The following is a 20,216-nucleotide window of genomic DNA, read 5'->3' on the forward strand; positions in this document are numbered from 1 at the left end:
GTAAGCATGAAATGACGCAATTCTTTTGAGCACAGCACCTACTGCACACAGCCTGGTGAATGTGCTACGAAATGTAATGTACTGCATCAGTGCTGAAGGTACAGGAGCAGGGAGTCTGGGGAGAAACAGGAGTCCCTGCTTCTATACATATATTCTCTGGGACAATACACTTATAGCATAACTTGCCACAGAAATAGCATAACTGTAATAACTGTAATATGTCTCCCATAGGATCATAAATCATGCCATTAGTGGTTCAATAGACACAGTGACATAGCCTATAGCCTCAGCTTTTTTTAACTAGATGACTCTTACTTACTGCAGTTTCTCTCTCTCTCTCTCTCTCTCTCTCTCTCTCTCTCTCTCTCTATATATATATATATATATATATATATATATATATAATCAGAGATTTTGTATATCTAAAGACACTGTTTCAGAAAGTAAATGTGGGCCAATCAAGGGAAAACTAATGTGCTCTTTTTAAAGTAACATTGCTGTAGAGTTCTTTTTTTTTCTCCATGGATCTGATTACTTCCTGGTTTCCTGTCTGAACTGTGTCTGTGCTGCTGCTATGCAACATTGCATACACTTTCCTATAACCCCTCTTACTTGCATGTGCAATGGACACTAACTAAGCTAGTATTTCCCAGACTGGAGATTGCAGATGAACTAAGCATGTCTAACTCATTAGTGGATTGTAACCAAGGGCATCAGGTTATCAAACTAAAGCAGGCACATGGGCCTGTATATCTTAAAGGTAACCAATTGTGCTGATATGGCTCCCAGTTGCACCCTATAGATCGACTGTGCAGCTTCCTGAGCGTACCAGCCGCATTGCAGGAGGCTCTTTACATCAGGGAAAAAGGTGTTTTATTGTGGTGTGTGAGGCCTAGAGAAGAACGGCAACTACCTTTTTCCTCAATGTAAAGATCCTGCAGTATACGTGGCTGGCATGCTAGGATGAGCTGCACAGTAGATCTATAGGCTGCAGCTCAGAGCAATCATGCTGATTGGTTCACTTTAATTAGTATGTTTTTTAGAAATGCTTCTACATTTAAAATATGTTTTACATTCCATAATGCAGCAATTTAGACTTATTTAACTTAGCTACTCCATATCAGTCCTCTTATCAAGCATCCTGCATCAGGAAAACTAAATCACAGTGGCTGAAATTGAAAAAAAAAAAAAAACTCCCGGCCTTTTTGATTACAAAAAGAGAAAGAGAAGAAGGGAGAGAAAGGCTTTCTTTCACCCAGGGCCTCTGCCCTGTAGTATTAGAGCTTTACAGCGAATTTACAGTAATAAGGAAGTGACTCGCTTTGTAAACTTGGCAGTCAGCTTCTCAGCCTGCTACCTTTAAAGTCCATGCCGCTCTGAATGCCTGGAAAAGTTGGATCCAGTACTGGGAAACTCATTTTCAAAGGACTGGATCCAGCTTTTCCAGGTACCCGGAGTAGAGTGGCAAAGACTTCAAAGACAGCCAGCTGACAAGCGGACTGCTGAGCTAACTCAGTATACTGTCCTATTCCTATATCTATATACCCATATCCTTGAAATATATTAAGGTCGTAAACAAAAATTGTCAGGTCCACCCAAATTCTCGACAACAATAACAATAACAACAATTTTGTACAATGTATACCTCTTTGTTGATGTATCCATCTTTGTTTAAGTCATAGAGATTGAAAGTCCACCTCAGCTTTTCATGGATTGTTCCTCTTAACAAAATTGACAAAGCTGCTACAAAATCCTACAAGAGAAAACACAGTACACTAATAGAGTGGTCAGCTCTAAAGCCTGTGTATTAATAGAAAGCATAGAAACCAACTTAGGTTTGGAATTTTCCATCAGGTTAAGGCTCCCATGTTCACAAAGGGTAAATTAATACCAAAATACAGCCAATTTTATAGTAAAAATATGGCTGTATTATCAAGCTAATATTAGGCTTATTTGAAGTAAATGGAAAATTGTTTGGCAGTACACACACAGGTTATATAATAACCTGTTTTTTACTTCTTTTTTTCCCACCAGTTCACATATTGTATTGTTTCACTCAAAATGATTTTGCTTTTAGTTTAGGCCATGTTTACATACCGTCAGGCTATGTTCCGACAAAGTAAAAATAAAAGGAAATAACATCCGTTATTGCAAAACAACGGCTGTTATTAACCCCTTAACGACAGAGCCTGAAATGGCCTTAAGGACAGAGACAAATTTTATGAATATGACCTGTGTCACTTTAGTCATTAATAACTTCGGGATGCTTTTACCTATCCGGCTGATTCTGAGATTGTTTTCTCGTCACATATTGTACTTCACATTTCTGGTAAAATGGAGTCGATACTCATAACGAATCTTTATGAAAAACACCAAAATAACGTGAAAAATTTTGAAAAAATGCATTTTTCCAACTTTGAAACCTTCCTGCTTATACAGAAAATGGTTATGCCACATAAATTATATATTAAATAGCATTAGCAACATGTCTAATTTATGGTGGCAGCATTTATTAAACTATATTTCATTTTTTTTAGACAATAGAAAGCTTAAATCATTAGCAGCAATTTTCCAAATTTTCTGTAAAATTTCAAAATCAGATATTTTCAGGGACCTGTTCAGGTTGAAAGTGTATTTGAGGGGCCTGTATGTTAGAAAGCCCCACAAAGCACCCCATTTCAGAAACTGCACCCCCAAAACTCTGCAAAAGCACATCCAGAAAGTGTTTTAACCCTTTAGGGGAGTCACAGAAATAAAAGCCAAGTGTGTAAGAAATTAGAAAATTTTTATTTTCTGTGCAGAGATTTTATTGTAATCCAATATCTTTCATAATGATAAACCTATTACCAGAGAAATGCACCCCAATATTGATTGCCCCGTTTCTGCAGTTTATAGAAATACCCAATATGTGGCCGTATTGCGCTATTTGACGCAACCACAAGCCTCAGATATAAAGGAGCGCCCAGTGAATTTCAACGCCTCCGTTATATTTGGTTATTTTTGACCGTACCACTTCAGGTTGGCAGAGGCTCTGGGGTACCAAAACATTAAAAACACCCCTAAAGGGACACCAGTTAGAAAAATACACCCCTCAAGGAATGTAACAAGGGGTGCGGTGAGCATTTGGACCCCAAAGGGGCTTCACAGATTTTCAGAACAATGTGGTGTAAAAAAGGAAAAATTCTATTTTTTACACTAAAATGTTGTTCTAGCCTTCATTTTTCATGTTTACAAGGGGATAAAAGAAAAAAAAAAACACCAAACGTGTAGCGCAGTTTCTCCCGAGTACAGAAATACCCCACATGTGGACATAAAGTGCCAAGCATGCGCAGGACGAGCCTCCAAAGGGAAGGAGCGCCAATTGTCCTTTGCAAGCTGGATTTTACTGGAATGGATTTCAAGGGTCATGTCGCATTTACAGACCCCTCGTGCTGCCAAGACACTGGAAACCCCCCACAAGTGACCCCATTTTGGAAACTACACCCCTCAAGGAATCTAACAAGGGGTGCAGTGAGCATATGGACCCCACTGGTGACGGGCACAAATGTGGAACAATGTGACGTGAAAGGGAAAATTTTCATTTTTCCACTTTCTCGGCACAAATGTGGCCATCATCAAGGGGTCCATATCCTCACTGCACCCCTTGATAAATTCCTTGAGGGGTGTAGTTTCCAGAATGGGGTCACTTGTGGGGGGTTTCCAGTGTTTTGGCAGCACGAGGGCTCTGTAAATGCGACATGGCGTTCATCATCCATTCTGGCCAAATCCAGCCTTCAAAATCCAAATGGCGCTCCCTTCGGAGGCTTGCCCTGCACCCACGCGCTTTATGTCCACATGTGGGGTATTTACGGACTCGGGGGAAATTGCTCTACACATTTTGTGTGTTTTTTTCTCTTTTAACCCCTTGTGAAAATGAAAAATTTAAGGCTAAACCAACATTATAGTGTAAAAAATGTAATATTTAATTTTCACGCCATATTGTTCCACATTTGTGCCCGTCACCAGTGGGGTCCATATGCTCACTACACCCCTTGTTACATTCCCTGAGGGGTGTAGTTTCCATAATGGAGTCAATTGTGGGGGGGTTCAACTGTCTTGGCAACACAGGGGCCTTTTAAATGCAACAAGGCCCTTGGAATCCATTCCAGCCAAATCCAGCCTTCAAAAACCAAATGGCGCTCCTTCCCTTTGGAGGCTTACCCTGCACCCACATGGCGCTTTATGTCTACATGTCGGGTATTTCCATACTCAGGGGAAATTGCGCTACACATTTAGTGTTTTTTTTTAATCTTTTAACCCCTTGTGAAAATGAAAAAATCAAGACAAGATCAATGATTTAGTGTAAAAATTAAACATTTTTTACACTAAATGTTGGTCTAGCCTTGATTTTTTTCTTTTTCCACAAGGGGTTAAAAAAGAAAGTGAACACAAAACGTGTAGGGTAGTTTCCCCTGAGTACGAAAATACCCCACATGTGGACATAATGTGCCATATTGGCACAGGGCAAGCCACCAAAGGGACAGAGCGCCATTTAGAGGCTGGAATGGAGGATGGAGGCCATGTCGCATTTACAAAGCTCCTGTGCTGCCAGAACAGTAGAAACCCCCCACAAGTGACCCCATTATGGAAACTACACCCCATAAGGAATCCAACAAGGGGTGCAGTGAGCATATGGACCCCACTGGTGATGGGCACTTACGTAGAACATGTGCCGAGAAAATAAAAAATACCATTTTTTTCATTTTCACGTCCCAAATGTGGCCGTCACCAGGGGGCTATATCCCCGCTGCTGACCTTGTTAGATTCCTTATGGGGTGTAGTTTCCAGAATGGGGTCACTTGTGGGGGGATTCTACTGTCCTGGCCGCACAGAGGCTTTGTAATTGCATCATGGCATCCTCTAATGGGAATGGCAGCCATACCTACTTAGCTGGGGAAAAGGGACAATTCTAATTTATTTGGGGGTATTAGGCCAATTATTAGTTTATAAGGTTGGAAATGACAGGTGTCCATCAAATTCAACCTGTGTTGATCCAGAGGAAGGCAAAAAACCCTCGTGAGGCAGACGACAGTAGCCTCATCACTGGGGAAAAATTCCTTCCCAACTCCATAATGGCGATCAGAATAATCCCTGGACTAACGTGACCCTTGAAATAGGAATAAGGGACAGAATTTAGATAATGTAGAACCCCAATGACGTGTGGTGCACCTTGAAGCGATCCAGTATGCAGAGGCCGGGGTGATCAGGACAGGCGTCACACTGGAAAATGGTGTCCTTCCTGATCCCCCTGTTACGCCACACTCTGTACTTCTTCTGGGGTCTCCTGTTTTCCAGTGTGGGGGACGTCACCTGGAAAATGTTGTCCTGGTGCGATCCGGGGTCCTTCATATCCAGAAGCGCTGGGTCCGCTCCATGGCTGCTAAATATTAGGGCTTTATTACGGCTTCTGATATTTTTGGATTGTGCCGCAAGCTACAGTAGCTCGGGCAGCGAGGGACCAGAAGAGGGGGGCGCTGGTATAAATGTTATCCCCGTACGGGTGGTGACCTTTATCCAGCAGTGGGAAGATCAGTTCCTGGACGATCTCCCCACTAACTCCGAGGATGGGGGGGGAGGGGGCATCTGGGGGCAGGATTCGGGTGTCCCTTCCTTCATACACTGTAATGGTACATGTACACTGCGGAATGGCGAAGGATAACCCTTTGTGCATTCCGCAGCTGGCACCCGCCGGCGGACTGATGCAGGCGTGCGTCTCCGCTCGTGTCACACTCCATTCTATGCACGGGCGGATTCCGCCTTCTGTCCGAAGAATGAACGTGTTCATTCTTTGGACGGACAACGGAATCCGCCCGTGCATAGAATAGAGTCTATGACACGGGCGGAGACGCACGCCTGCATCAGTCCGCCAGCGGGTGCCAGCTGCGGAATGCACAAAGGGTTATCCTTCGCCATTCCGCAGTGTGCACGTACTCTAAATCTGTAAGTGTACCCTGAGGTACTGTCACAGAGTTTGTAGAATTTCACGCCATACCGTGATCTCTTATTGGGACGGTACTGGCGGAAAAGACGTGTCTGGGGGGCAGCGTACGCTACGCTACCCCCAGACACGTCACTTGATGATGATGATGATGATGATGATGATGATGAGGATGAATGGAGGAAAGAAGGATCCCCCCCATTCATTCTCACTGGCTGTTTCGGTGTTGGAGGCAATAATAGCATATGCGTCCGATGCCGAAAACACCCTGGGGGCCATCTTTATACGGGGACTAGTAAATGGGGTATGTAAATGTTTATTGTAAAACTTTATTTCATGTAGTGTAGTGTAATGTAGTGTTTTTAAGTTTTTTTGACAGTAAGAAAATAATATCCCTACACCAAGAAAGGAGCTGCTGATAAATGCCGCACTTACGTGCGGCACTTTTCAGCAGACAGTAGCGGTAGGATATAGGGGGGAAAAACGCTCCTACGCCAAAAAGGAGGAGTTGCTGATCAGTGGCGCACTGATGTGCGATGCTGATCAGTACTCAGCGGCGTTAGGGCGCAAAAAAAGTAAAAAAAAAAAAATTTGGGGAAAAAAAAAATAATAATCTTTTTAACCCAAAGCAACTGATCAGTGAATGATATTCACTGATCAGCCGCTAGGGGGCAGTAGAGAGAAGATTGCTGGAGATTACCGAGACATGCCGAAAACGAAGACCCGAGTGTTTCCAAACATTTCCGACGCTGGACGAACGAACCCGGAAGCGACGCGAAGAAGACGCGAGGACGGCGCGGACTGCAGATCTTCGCTCCGGACAGCCAGATCAGGTGAGTATGGTACACCTGCACCACACACACCTGTTCTGCACCTCTCAGCTACCTAGCTGAGGGGTGCAGAACTCGGCAACACTGTTTTTTACAGTATGATCGCCGTGATGGGCCGGCCGGTCCTGGCCGGCCTATCACGGCGATTGTGGGGGTGGCATCGGCGCCATCTTTGTTGGGGACACTAATGGCGATTGGTGCTATCTCGGACAGCACCAATCACCATTGCTTTCCGGGCCACCGGGTCACCGATGACCCGGAAAGCTGTTTTCAGCTGCTATATGCTGATCTGTATTGATCAGCATATAGCAGCGATCGTCGGCACGGGAGGGGTTAATCACCCCCCCGTGCCGACGAGCAGAGATGGCCTGCTATACATTATAGCAGGCCATCTTCCCCGACCGCTGTGTGTGAACGATCGGGGAAACATTGGGCGTACCTATACGCCCGTTTGCGTTAAAGCCCACCCTGCAGGGGCGTATAGGTACGCCCGATGTCGTTAAGGGGTTAATTATCATTAATAATGACTGTTGTTTTGCAATAACGGCCATTATTCTCACTTTTTTTGACTTTGTGGGAACATAGCCTGACAACCTCAATCTGTCAAAATGTATCAGCAAATATTGGCCGTTATTTTAAAATAATGGCCTTTATTTGGTAAATAACAGCCGTCTGATAAAAATGGCCGTCATTTTGACAGTGTGAAAATATAGACTTAACAACAACAGTGCTGCTACAATCTGTCTCTAAATCAAAGTGAAACCTCTGATTTATTTTGGGAGGTTTCACTAGAATCTCCACACTCCTACTCTCCTTGGGCCAAATGCAAAGCGATCGACCCAGGCAATCTGTGCACCCTGCCCAGAGGAACATCATCAGCTTTACACATTGCTGGTTTACTGGTAGTATACGCTCAGATGCAGGGCCGTTTCTAGGGGCGGGCGAGCCGGGCCACCGCACGGGGCGCCCACAGCTAGGGGGCGCCAGGCGGCGCTCGACAGTACCCGGCCTGCAGCCCCCGCATCATTAGGACTGGCCCGAGGATCTGGAATCTAAGTTCCAGATCCCCTGGCCAGAGCGACCTTTAGCTGTGCGTACAGCATGCACAGCTAAAAGAAACAGCAGCCGGAGCAGAGACACAGAGGCTTCCTGTGCAGGCGGCTGTGTATGACAGGTGGCTGCCTGCACCGGAAGCCAGAAGAGGACGGAGGGACTCACCGAGAAGAGGAGCTGGAGGCAGCAGGGACAGAGGTGAGTAGCTGGTGGGGGATCCTGTACAGAGGGAGCCCCGATATGTCCCGATAGGCCCGCCGCCCCCCAGCGATAAGCCCCACCCCCGATGATAAGCCACGCCCCCCGGCGCCAGAGCTGACAGGTCACCCAGCTCTCCCCTAATCCTGAATGTCAGTATAATGGAGGTCACCCAGCTCTCCCCTAATCCTGTATGGCAGTGTATAATGGAGGTCACCCAGCTCTCCCCTAATCCTGAATGTCAGTATAATGGAGGTCACCCAGATCTCCCCTAATCCTGTATGGCAGTGTATAATGGAGGTCACCCAGCTCTCCCCTAATCCTGAATGTCAGTATAATGGAGGTCACCCAGCTCTCCCCTAATCCTGTATGGCAGTGTATAATGGAGGTCACTCAGCTCTCCCCTAATCCTGAATGTCAGTGTATAATAGAGGTCACCCAGCTCTCCCCTATTCCTGTATGTCAGTATAATGGAGGTCACCCAGCTCTCTCCTAATCCTGTATGGCAGTGTATAATGGAGATCACCCAGCTCTCCCCTAATCCTGTATGTCAGTATAATGGAGGTCACCCAGCTCTCCCCTATTCCTGTATATCAGTGTATAATGGAGGTCACCCAGCTCTCCCCTAATCCTGTATGTCAGTGTATAATGGAGGTCACCCAGCTCTCCCCTAATCCTGTATGTTAGTGTATAATGGAGGTCACCCAGCTCTCCCCTAATCCTGTATGGCAGTGTATAATGGAGGTCACCCAGCTCTCTCCTAATCCTGTATGTCAGTGTATAATGGAGATCACCCAGCTCTCCCCTAATCCTGTATGTCAGTGTATAATGGAGGTCACCCAGCTCTCCCCTAATCCTGTATGTCAGTGTATAATGGAGGTCACCCAGCTCTCCCCTAATCCTGTATGTCAGTGTATAATGGAGGTCACCCAGCTCTCCCCTAATCCTGTATGGCAGTGTATAATGGAGGTCACCCAGCTCTCTCCTAATCCTGTATGTCAGTGTATAATGGAGGTCACCCAGCTCTCCCCTAATCCTGAATTTCAGTGTATAATGGAGGTCAACCAGCTCTCCCCTAATCCTGTATGTGAGTATAATGGAGGTCACCCAGCTCTCCCCTAATCCTGTATGTCAGTATAATGGATGTCATCCAGCTCTCCCCTATTCCTGTATATCAGTGTATAATGGAGGTCACCCAGCTCTCCCCTAATCCTGTATGGCAGTGTATAATGGAGATCACCTAATTCTGTATGTCACTATATCAGTGTATAATGGAGGTCACCCAGCTCTCCCAGCATCCTGTATGTCAGTGTAATGGAGGTCATCCAACTCTCCCAGCATCCTGTATGTCAGTGTAATGGAGGTCATCCAACTCTCCCAGCATCCTGTATGTCAGTGTAATGGAGGTCACCCAGCTTTCCCAGCATCCTGTATGTCAGTGTCATGGAGGTCACCCAGCTTTCCCAGCATCCTGTATGTCAGTGTAATGGAGGTCATCCAGCTCTCCCAGCATCCTGTATGTCAGTGTATAATGGAGGTCACCCAGCTTTCCCAGCATCCTGTATGTCAGTGTAATGGAGGTCATCCAGCTCTCCCAGCATACAGTTTGGGACCTTATAGGTGGGAAGGAAGTTTCTGGAAGTGCGGATCCTGAGATGTTTGTCTGGCAGGTTCAGAAGAGATGAATTGTAGCTGCAAGAAACCGTCATGGTGGTCTGAGCCGGATGGAGAGAAAAAGTGAAAGTGACGCCTCAGATCAAAGAAGACGTCACCTGTGAGTCACTGTATGATGAATTTGTATTGAGTAAAACATTATCTGTTAGGAGCGCTGCACTGCTCTATGCTGCAATACACACACTGCTTCCCCCTAGTATCCTGAATCTTGATAAAAGCCCCCCTTCCTTCCCCAGAGCGGAACTGAGTGAGGTGGGGGGGGGGGGGGGGCGTTTTTATCAAAATTCGCCCTGTTGCCAAAATGACCTAGAAACTGCCCTGCTTAGATGATTGATTGCACAGTAATTCTTGGTTGCAAGACCAGCCCTAGCCTTCAATTTCTGCAAACTCCCAACAAAAAAAGCTTTATGATAAATGCTGATAATAATAATAATAATAATAATAATAATAATAATAATAATATTATTAATAAGTATTATTATTAATTATTATTATTATTATTATTATTTATCCCTAAGGCTGGTTTTAGCAGGATGTTTCCCCATGGTGGGACTATTAAAGGATTATCTTGTCTTATCTCATATATGTCTTCATCTATGTTACAGCTACAATACCAAGACCTAGATGGTTGCTAAAATGTTGCCATATAACACTAATGCATTAGATGATTTTAAGGGGAATTTTTACGCTTTAAGGCTATGTTCACACGTCGTAACAGGTCGCTCTGTGACCCCGGCCGCAGAAAGAATTCCGGCCGCAGAGAGACCTGTCAGTTCACACAGTGAAGCAAGCGGCTCTGGCCGCTCGCTTCACTGTGTGCCATGGGAAGCTCTGATGCGGGCGCATCAGCGCATGCCCGCATCAGAGTTTCCCATAGCACACAGCGAAGCGAGCGTCCGGAGCCGCTTGCTTCACTGTGTGAACTGACAGGTCTTTCTGTTGCCGGAATTCACTGAATTCCGGACACAGAAAACTGACCTGTCAGTTTTTTCCGGCGTCGCATGGGATCCCGGCCGCAGCGTATATGATGTGTGTACGCTCCGGCCGGGATCCCATTGCACACAAGGCTATGTTCAACTCCGCAAAACTACGTCCGTAGTTCTGTGGCGAGAACTACGGCCGTAGTTTTACGTAGTGTGAATATAGCCTAACACTTAACACATGCAAACCACACTCTGCACTTTATGATTCTGTTACTTTCTTTACCTCAAATTTTACTGATCCAGACTGAGCTGCATCAAATGCATTAAATAGATAATGGGCATACATACTGGCATCTGTCGACAGAAAAATACAAGAAGATATGGGTTAGAGGGTTGAAAATACAGAGTTATTGCCGTAAAAGGTTTTTTGTTCTACCCCAAAGAAAACCTTCATCTCCAAGAAATATGATATCTCTGACTCTAACCAGGGATTAGTGAATTTATAGTACTAGCGAAGCACTTTGCTAGGCTCGGTGGGCGGCTTCTAAGCCTACTACCTTTGAACTCCGCTCCGTGCCACTGCTACAACTGGAGTCGTGGATCTGCTGTACCACTGCTAGCAATGGTGTAAGAAGCACCAGGGAGCAGAATCTAAGGGCCGCCGGTCTTTACCAGCGCCCACCGCAAGGTGGGATGGACTTGCTGCTGCAGGCGACCTCCAGGTCCCTACCCCCGGCTTGCCTTGCTAGCGGCGGCGAGCGAGGTGCAGCTGGAGACACGTAGGCAGGCATGGACACAGCAAGACTCACAGCTGGAACCGGGACAGCAGTTACCAGCTAGAATCACAGGCAGACAGCAGGAACCATGGGCAGGAATCATGGGCGACCTGGGACCTCATAATAAGAATGCAGAGGTGCAGGGGAGTTTTATAGGGGAGTGTCAGTGTGCAACCACCAATTAGACAGTGGGGGATATAGCAGGAGCATGGAGCAGGTGAGACACCCTGCTGGGTTGAAGAGATGGCGGCGCATGGCCCCAGAATGTGGGGTCTGGTGCCCGTCAACAGAGAACCTCGGGCAGAGCAGGTGCAACACTGCCACAGCCATGACAGCCACTTTGCTCTGGGTGGCTAAATAAGTTGGATACAGTCCTGGGAAACTTCACTTCACTCTGCTAGTACTGTAAATTTGCTCATCCCTAGTTCTGAATCTTTTTTAAGTGGGGTATGACGTACCTTGGGCACTGATTGGCTCTTAGAGATGAGGAGATACTTGGTACATATGAAAAACACAGATAACCCTAGCATATGGGACTTCAGTGCATGCTTATTGTCAGTGAATAAAAATGCAGTTAGAATACAATATGAAATCACACAGTACCATTAAACGTAATAAAGTTAAAATTGCCACCCTACGATAAACATCCCAGAGATATGTAATGTCTACAGCTGCAGAGATAACAGGGACCAGGGGTCTGCACAAGGTAAATCTAAGGTGGATACTGCCTGAAAATGTATCAATCTGCCTGAGACAAAAATTAAACCCACTTTTATGGGCTATGATTGGTTGCTATCTGCCTGGGACAAAAATGTATCCAATTTTCATCTCAGACAGATTGATAAATCTGTGCTACTATGTCAATGAACATTAGTTCCTCAGCTGTTTTCGGAAAGATAACTACGGATTCTGTAATAGTTACCTACAATTTATTTTCTAATGTCACTGTATGAATACCAAATTAAAACTTCAATGTATATCAAATAAAATACTCACCTCCATGAGGAAAGAATTGTGAATAGATTTGCTTAAATGTATCTTCATTAACTACTCCACTAGGACATTCCTTAAAAGAAAAAAAGAAAAGAAAACAGGTTTACAAATATGTAATAATTAAATATTTAGGTAACATGTAACAGAACTCTTAAACAGTAACATACAGTTTGAGAAAGTACACAAATTCAAATTTATAATATCTTTATTTAAATAGTACAAACAGTACTGTTCATAACTTGTTATTACCATACTGGTCTCTGTCACAAGTGGGGCTCACCATCTAAAATCTAAAGTCAACCTCAGTACGTTTGGGAGGAAAACCAGATCTGGAGAAAACCCACACACACACACGGGAAGAACTTAATCTCTTTCAATTTCCATGTAAATTTTGTTAAATGTCAGGACATCCTTCCTAAGAGCATATGAGCTTTTTTATTACAAATCTATATTTTTTTATTCATTTTTTTATAATTAACACATTAGTATCAAACCTTTAGTCATGTACAGAGATGAGCAAGATATCACAAATATGTTCACATCGCTTGAAACAGTATGTTTATGTACACGAAAAAGAGTTTCAATATTGATACCAAGAAACTAGGGTTAGCCATGAGAATGAGTAAGTATAAAAGACCTCTATTTCCCAGGCAGTTTGATACCCAACTCATTCTCCTAGGAAAGGATATAGCTTGCTGCTTCCGGTAACGAGTCGGATAAAAAGGATTTATAAATAGTGGAAATGAAACCTTTGGGTCGTTTGGGTAGTGAGAGTAATTTCTCCAAGCAATTAAGTAATGCAGGTAAGATTGTTTTGAGTTTTCTGAAGGCTTGGTGAGAGTGCAATAATGTGAGGAAATTAACTTGGGTTGTGATGTTTTTGGGAACAAAGAAGAAATGTCCTCTAAATCAGTATTATATGCCTGTAATAGTTTAAGGTTCAGAAAGTCAAGCCATATATTCTCATGACCTTGGGCAAGGTCAATGTAAAAGAGAGTTAATTTAAAGGAGCTAATGGAGTAATCTGGCTTGGAGGGGACAACGAAAGAATGAATTTCCTATAAACCAGAACTGTTCCTTTGGTTGTAGATTTGTGACAGTTTAGACGTTTGAAGTGAAGACCACAGAGAACCAGATTTTTTTCCACTCAATAAAGACCTTTCAGCTTGTGCATAAAGATCAGAATATATATTGGTTTTGTCAGGCATATCTATCTGGCAAGCTGAATTGTGTTATAATGCAGACATAGATCAGGCAAGTCCATGCCGATGAGTGATGTAACATAAGAGGAGGCGATGTGTATGGGGATGGTTTGCATCACTTATAGAATTTGAGGAATTATGTATGTCTTTAGGTAGTTTTTCTTCCCATCCAGGAAGTCATAGGCAAATTTAAGTCTTCCAATAGTTTTTTAATTTCCTGGAGTAAGGGAATTAGGTTAATTCATTAATTCATTAATTTAATAGATTTAGAAGGCCAGGAAAATGGTGATGTGCGCTTTACGGAAGACAACTCTGTAAATATTTTAAAGTTAAACACTTTCAAAAGATATCTAGAACATGGGCGTGTGGTTTTTTGGGATTGTAGATGACGAGCAGGAGATTGTCTGCCAAAGCTGCTGTTTTTTGGATAAAATTCTCATATGTAAACCTTTGGACAGCTTGATTTTGTCTAAATGATTGTATAAGGGACTCCATGACTCGGATAAAAAGCAAGGGGCATCCTTGCCTGGTCCTATTCGTGATCAGGAAGGAGAGGGATGGTGTGCCATTGATGCGAAGGCATGGACTTGGTGACGGATATAATATGAATATAGCAGATATCAAAATGTCAGGTATATCTAATTTAGTTAACACCACATGTATGTAGGACGATTCTCCTTGGTTGACCGCTTTTTCAGCATCGGTACCAAGTAGTATAATACATGTGAGTTCAATGTGTGGATTTATGCTGTAAATTATCACCAAAATACATTCCCGGTTTAAATCCTGACTGTCATACGATTAAAACAGTATGTTCTGGTGGGTACAACCTCCTCACTTCCCTGCTTGTATCTCTAACTCTTAGGTCCCTTTTACACATTCCTTTATTCTGTCTGCTGTTGTAGACCCGCAAATGCAAACAGAATGCTTTCTGATTCTTTTATATGGCTCTATACACATATGGTGTTACGGATCTGTGTTGGGTCTGTGACCCACGCCGGGCAAAAATGGAAAAGCAATTGTGCGGCCCATAGATTTCAGTCTCATCTATAATTATATCAACTATATAAATAGTGCCAAGTATATACAATATACTACAATCATAATATATGCAATACCTTTAAACATAATTCAGGTTATCAATTAAATATAAAACACAAATCTGAACACAACATTGCTTTAGAGTCGTGTGCCGCTGGTACCCTCCGTTTAATGAGAGTAATGGTCCTTTTACACAGAACGATTTATCGTTCGAATTTGCACAATAACGATCGAATTCAAACGATAATTGTACGTGTAAACGCAGCGAACGATCACACAACAAGCGAGAAATCGTTCATTTTGATCTTTCAACATGTTCTCAAATTATTGTTGGTCGTTTGCAAAAAATTCGCAGATCGTTCAGTGTAAACAGTCTTTCAACGATTTCCCCTATGTGTGAGATAGGCTTAAACGATCGCAAAACGATCGCATAATGATTTTTCCGTACGATGTATCGTTCCGTCTAAATGCTGATCGTTATAAAAAAAACATCGTTCATTCAAAATCGTTAATCGTGCGATCGAGCGAATTATTGCTCCGTGTAAAAGTACCATAAGTCCTTCTCGTGTCTGTCTTTTAAAATGTGCGCAGTGTCTTGGGTAAAAAATTATCTTCTAATCTGCAGCAGCTGAGTTAATGTGGTGTGGCCTAGAGTATCTTTGTCCAAGGTCTACAACGCCTCTTCCCCCCCCCCCCCCTCATTATTAGGAACTCCCCAGGCATAATTTCTTCTATTCATCACATCTAAACAGTGCACATGTGCCTAAACAATCTCAAACAGCACATGTGCACTGTTTAAACAAACGATGAACAAGAGAAATCCTTCCAGGTATGTACTTAATGATGAGGAGGACAGAAAAGAAGAAAGGAGATGCATTGCAGGCCTAGGGCTCAGACACTCTAGGCCATGCCACATTAACTCGGCTGCTTCAGGTTAAAACATTCTTTTTTACCCTAACCAAGGCTTTAGCACATTTTAAAAGACATGGCCAGGAAGAACCTTCTCTTAACAAACAGCCTGTAACAATGGTTTGTGGGTGGATTGGTGTATACAGTATCGCTTTATTTTGTGGACGTTACAGGCTTTACCTGCATAATGTCTGCAAATTACAGATGCTCCCATTGACTTCTACTGGTGAATCCATTTTTGCAGCACGGATCATGGCTATAGATCCGTAAAATTACAGACATGTGAATGAGCCCTATAACAATCGATTGGACAAAAACTGTGGATGTGTGAAAGTAGGATGTGTAAATGTAGCTTAAGGCTCTATCAGGTCCCTGGGAAAGCAAAGGCTAAGTACTTTTATTAAAAGGGAGAAAATGCCAGGTGCAGATGACTAAATGCTCCATTATTATTCTTATACAAAGCCATAAGTTTCTTGTAAAAGATCATAGTGTCTGGGAACATATTCAAGATGGTAGATTCTTGAGAAATACTTACTTGATAAAAATACATTTGTCTAGCATCTAGATATGAGAGGTTCTTTTGCCAGGACATTCTCTGTTATATTCTGTAACTATTGAAACTGAACTTGTTTCCTTTTTTAATTTAATGCCCTTACTAGACCTGCAGGACTGTGAAATTGCATATTCATTACTAACTTGTAATGTATGCCTATGTTAGGAATCTGAGTTGCTGAATGGTTTGCGATCACATTCAATTTATCAACACTGAAATTTTATTGTGGATAAATTAAAAATACAGAGCTGTCTATTCTACTCCTGTCCAGAATGCTGTGCTTATTCTTTGTAGGTTAATTTCATGGCTGAATTTCTGTAATAGTTGTGATTGACTGCTTGAGATTTAACACCCTTGGAAAGTACTGATTCTGCTTACATGTAGATTCAGCCAATAAAAAGTCATTATGGTAATGCTCCCAGGGAAAACCAAAGTCGTTTTTACAGTTGCAATAAAAATTATTTAACCTTTATTGAAGATTTGGTTTATTTGCAATTTACAAATCAAAAAGAATTTAATAAGCTCAACTAAAGCTAATATTTACACAAAATGCCACTTTATGGCTATGTTGTCATAGCCATTTTCTGGACAAACATTATTTTGGTGGCAAGACTTATTTGTTTTATTTGCATAATAAGGGCGCATTTCGGTGCATAGGCCATCCAAAAAAAATGTCCACAAAACAGCTAGAAGAAGACTGGCTGTATACACTATAGCCGTTGTTCTATTCACTTCAATGCAACTGAGTACTGTTATTTAAAAACGACTGTTGTTGCAAGCTGCAACAACGGTCATTGTTTTACTAACAGATACAGTGTGTGAACATGGCTTTAAAAAGCAACTCAAATAATTTAACCACCTGAAAAGTACATCTCTGAACTGAAGACAATAGGACCATTTTCAATATAAACAAGAAAGAAAAATAGGGCGGATCAGCTCACCTGCCATCAGTAGAGGTATGAGGTTAGATTGCAGTAAGTGGAGAAGGGAGGGTGCACGGATCCCAATGCTAGCCTCCGCTAGTGGATTCACATGGAGAAACAGAACAAGTGGATGTTGGATCCAACATCCACTTGTTCTGTTTCTCCATTATTTATATAATGCATCAAACTTGGCATTGTCAACTACCAGCATGTTCTCCATATAACATAAGCAATTGACCTTTTTTTACCCACTTATTATGGTCAGAATAGTTGAGGATCTCCAGTGTCTTGAAATGACTGTCCTGGCTGCAGTAAAAAAAAAAAATGAGCAAAATATTTTTGACTTGTGAAATTGTGCAAGGAATAATGAAAGAATACCAATTTGTGGTAAATGTTACTCCTAAATGTGTGTTTTGAATATTGTATCCCGAAATCCTTTGATCAATGGGCAGCGCCAACATACACTCACAATACAATATCAGAGCAAAATGGTAATTTTATGGGGAAAAATAGAGTACCCTAGTACCTAATACAACTGGGCATTGATGTAAAGTGGTTCTTTATTCCATCCTGCTGCACATTAGCCACAGATGTAAATGGGCTTGTAGATCCTGCACACTTACTAGTTGAAGGCCTGCTATGAGAGGCAACCAGGGGTGATTTAACTTTACCATAGGCCCGGGGCTGTTCATTAAGCCTGGGCCCCCCCTCCCACTGTAACTTTGGCAACACTAGCCATAGTACAGGATAGATAATGCCCTGATTTGTGCAAAATTGCGGTAAAAAAGGCAGCAATTTTTTTTGCAAAACATGGCAGAACTGTAGTCAGGAGACAATATACCACTGAAAGTAAAAATCTTTTTGGGTGGCCATGGGCCGCCCAAGAGCTCAGAGCCCTGGGCTACCGCCCGAAACGGACCTATGGTAATCCGCTACTGGAGGCAACACGTGGTCACAAAATGTTTTGCACTGATCGAATGGCATAGCTACAATGTAGGCAGACCGGACAACTGCTATGCTCCCAGGGGGGCTGTATAACCACTGGAAGATCTCACTTCTGATGATAGCCCATGCAGACGCTAAGAGTGTCAGCTGTAGATCACTGGTTTTGCTGATTACCAGAAGTCGGGGGCCTGAGTGTTCTGCTGGTGACCTCTTCTCTCTCCCTTTTTATAGAGGCCCTGCTGCTCCATGCTGTCGGTATTACTGTGGTGATTCAGCGGAGAAAGGTCAGGCAGGACTTATGGCCACATACTCTTCCCGCATCTTTTGATTTTCAATACACTTCTGTAAAAAGAATGCTGCATTGTGCAACACATTTCTATATAATTAGAAGATGTAGACAAGACACAGTCATTGTGGAGCCCTGCTAATGATAGATGGCAATAAGGATGTCTCAGCACCTGTAGACATATGCAAACTCCACAAAGCAGTGGCCAGAGGCCACAATGTGATCAGGTAAGAAATATACAGCGTACAGGTGGTGTAATATACAGTATATTAGTGCAAAAGACTTCTTGAGTTAGATCAGATTTAGAAAGCTTAAAAGTACAGTGCAATACACACTGAAAAAAGAATGTACTTTTCTATTCCTCGGCTAGACCCTTACACACACACGTTCCTGAACCACCTTCCTTCTTCTCCCTTGCTCTGACTTTTATTCATTGTCCCTGATGTAGTAGCTGTGCTTTGAAGATCCCCGGCTCTCTACATGTACAATCACCTCACCCTCCTCCTCCCATCATCACAGCTCACTCTCTACTTTGCAACCAGCAATCCCCAATGTAACTGATGGTTGTCAGGGGTTGTAGAAGGATACTGCTGCATACACTGAAGCAGAAGCTATACCTTTCAGTCCCCTCGCTCTCTCCCCCTACAGTAAACAAAAATAGATAAAAAAACACACACACATATCCCGTATGCCCTTTTATTAATTACTAGAAAATGTACCCAGCGCTGCCCGGGTAAAAAGTGACAGTGTTTTAATTAGATTTGTTCTAAGGTGCCCAAGAGGCCAAGCTAGTTAATCAGTGGAATTAGTGTATACCTGTAGTGCATAGTTGGAGGGGTTCTGTATACCCACAATGTATAGTTTTTAGGGGTCTCCCATATCTGTAGTGCATAGTTGGGGAGGGCTGTATACCTAAAGTGTATAGTTGGGGGGGGGGTCCTGTATACCTGTAGTGTGTAGTTGGGGGGGGGCTGTATACCTGTAGTGTATAGTTGAGGGAGGTCCTGTATACCTGCAGTGTACAGTTGGTTAAGGTCCTGTATACCTGTACTGTATACTTCGGGGGTCCTGTATACCTGTAATGTATAGTTGGTGGAGGTCTTGTATACCTGTAGTTTATAGTTTGAGGGTCCTGGATACCTGTAGTGTATAATTAGTGGAGGTTTTGTATACCTGTAGTATATAGTTCGGGGGTCCAGTATACATGTAGTGCATAGTTTGAGGGTCCTGTATAACTGTAGTATAGAGTTGGTGGAGGTCCTGTATACCTGTAGTGTATAGTTTGGGGTCCTATATACCTGTAGTAAGTATATAGTTGGTGGAGTTCCTGTATACCTGTAGTGTATAGTTTTGGGGTCCTGTATACCTGAAGTATAGAGTTGGTGAAGGTGCTGTATATCTGTATTATAGAGTTGGTGTAGGTCCTGTATACCTGTAGTGTATAGTTTTGAGGTCCTGTATACCTGTAGTGTATAGTTTGGGGTCCTATATACCTGTAGTATATAGTTGGTGGAGGTCCTGTGTACCTGAAGTATATAGTTGGTGGAGGTCCTGTATACCTGTAGTGTATAGTTTTGGGGTCCTGTATACCTGTAGTGTAAAGTTTGGGGTCCTGTATACCTGTAGTATATAGTTTGTGGAGGTCCCGTGCACCTGTAGTGTATAGTTTTGGGGTCCTGTATACCTGTAGTGTCCTGTATACCTGCAGGGTCGTATTTACCCGTATGGCAGTGTTATTCAGTCACAGTGTGTCGGTATTGGTCAGGTCTGGTATAGTGGTGTTATCCAGTCACAGTATGGCGGTATTGGTCAGGTGTGGTATGGCAGTGTTATCCAGTCATAGTATGGCGGTATTGGTCAGGTCTGGTATAGCAGTGTTATCCAGTCACAGTATGGCGGTATTGGTCAGGTCTGGTATGAGTGTTATCCAGCA

General features: G+C 43.1%; 1 protein-coding gene across 6 annotated transcripts in view; it reads right to left on the reverse strand.

Moving 5' to 3' along the window:
- KCNIP1 (potassium voltage-gated channel interacting protein 1) overlaps positions 1-20,216 on the reverse strand; it is a 156,035-nt gene that overhangs the window by 23,056 nt on the left and 112,763 nt on the right. For all 6 annotated transcript variants that reach the window (XM_069954297.1, XM_069954281.1, XM_069954288.1 and 3 more), the window contains 3 exons: positions 12,428-12,497; positions 10,939-11,009; positions 1,646-1,753 (listed from right to left, as the gene is read on the reverse strand). In XM_069954297.1, coding sequence (XP_069810398.1) covers positions 1,646-1,753; positions 10,939-11,009; positions 12,428-12,497 — 249 coding nt within the window. The remainder of the gene's footprint in view (positions 1-1,645; positions 1,754-10,938; positions 11,010-12,427; positions 12,498-20,216) is intronic.

Source organism: Dendropsophus ebraccatus, chromosome 1 (genome assembly GCF_027789765.1).
Source record: "Dendropsophus ebraccatus isolate aDenEbr1 chromosome 1, aDenEbr1.pat, whole genome shotgun sequence".
Lineage (NCBI taxonomy): Eukaryota > Metazoa > Chordata > Amphibia > Anura > Hylidae > Dendropsophus > Dendropsophus ebraccatus.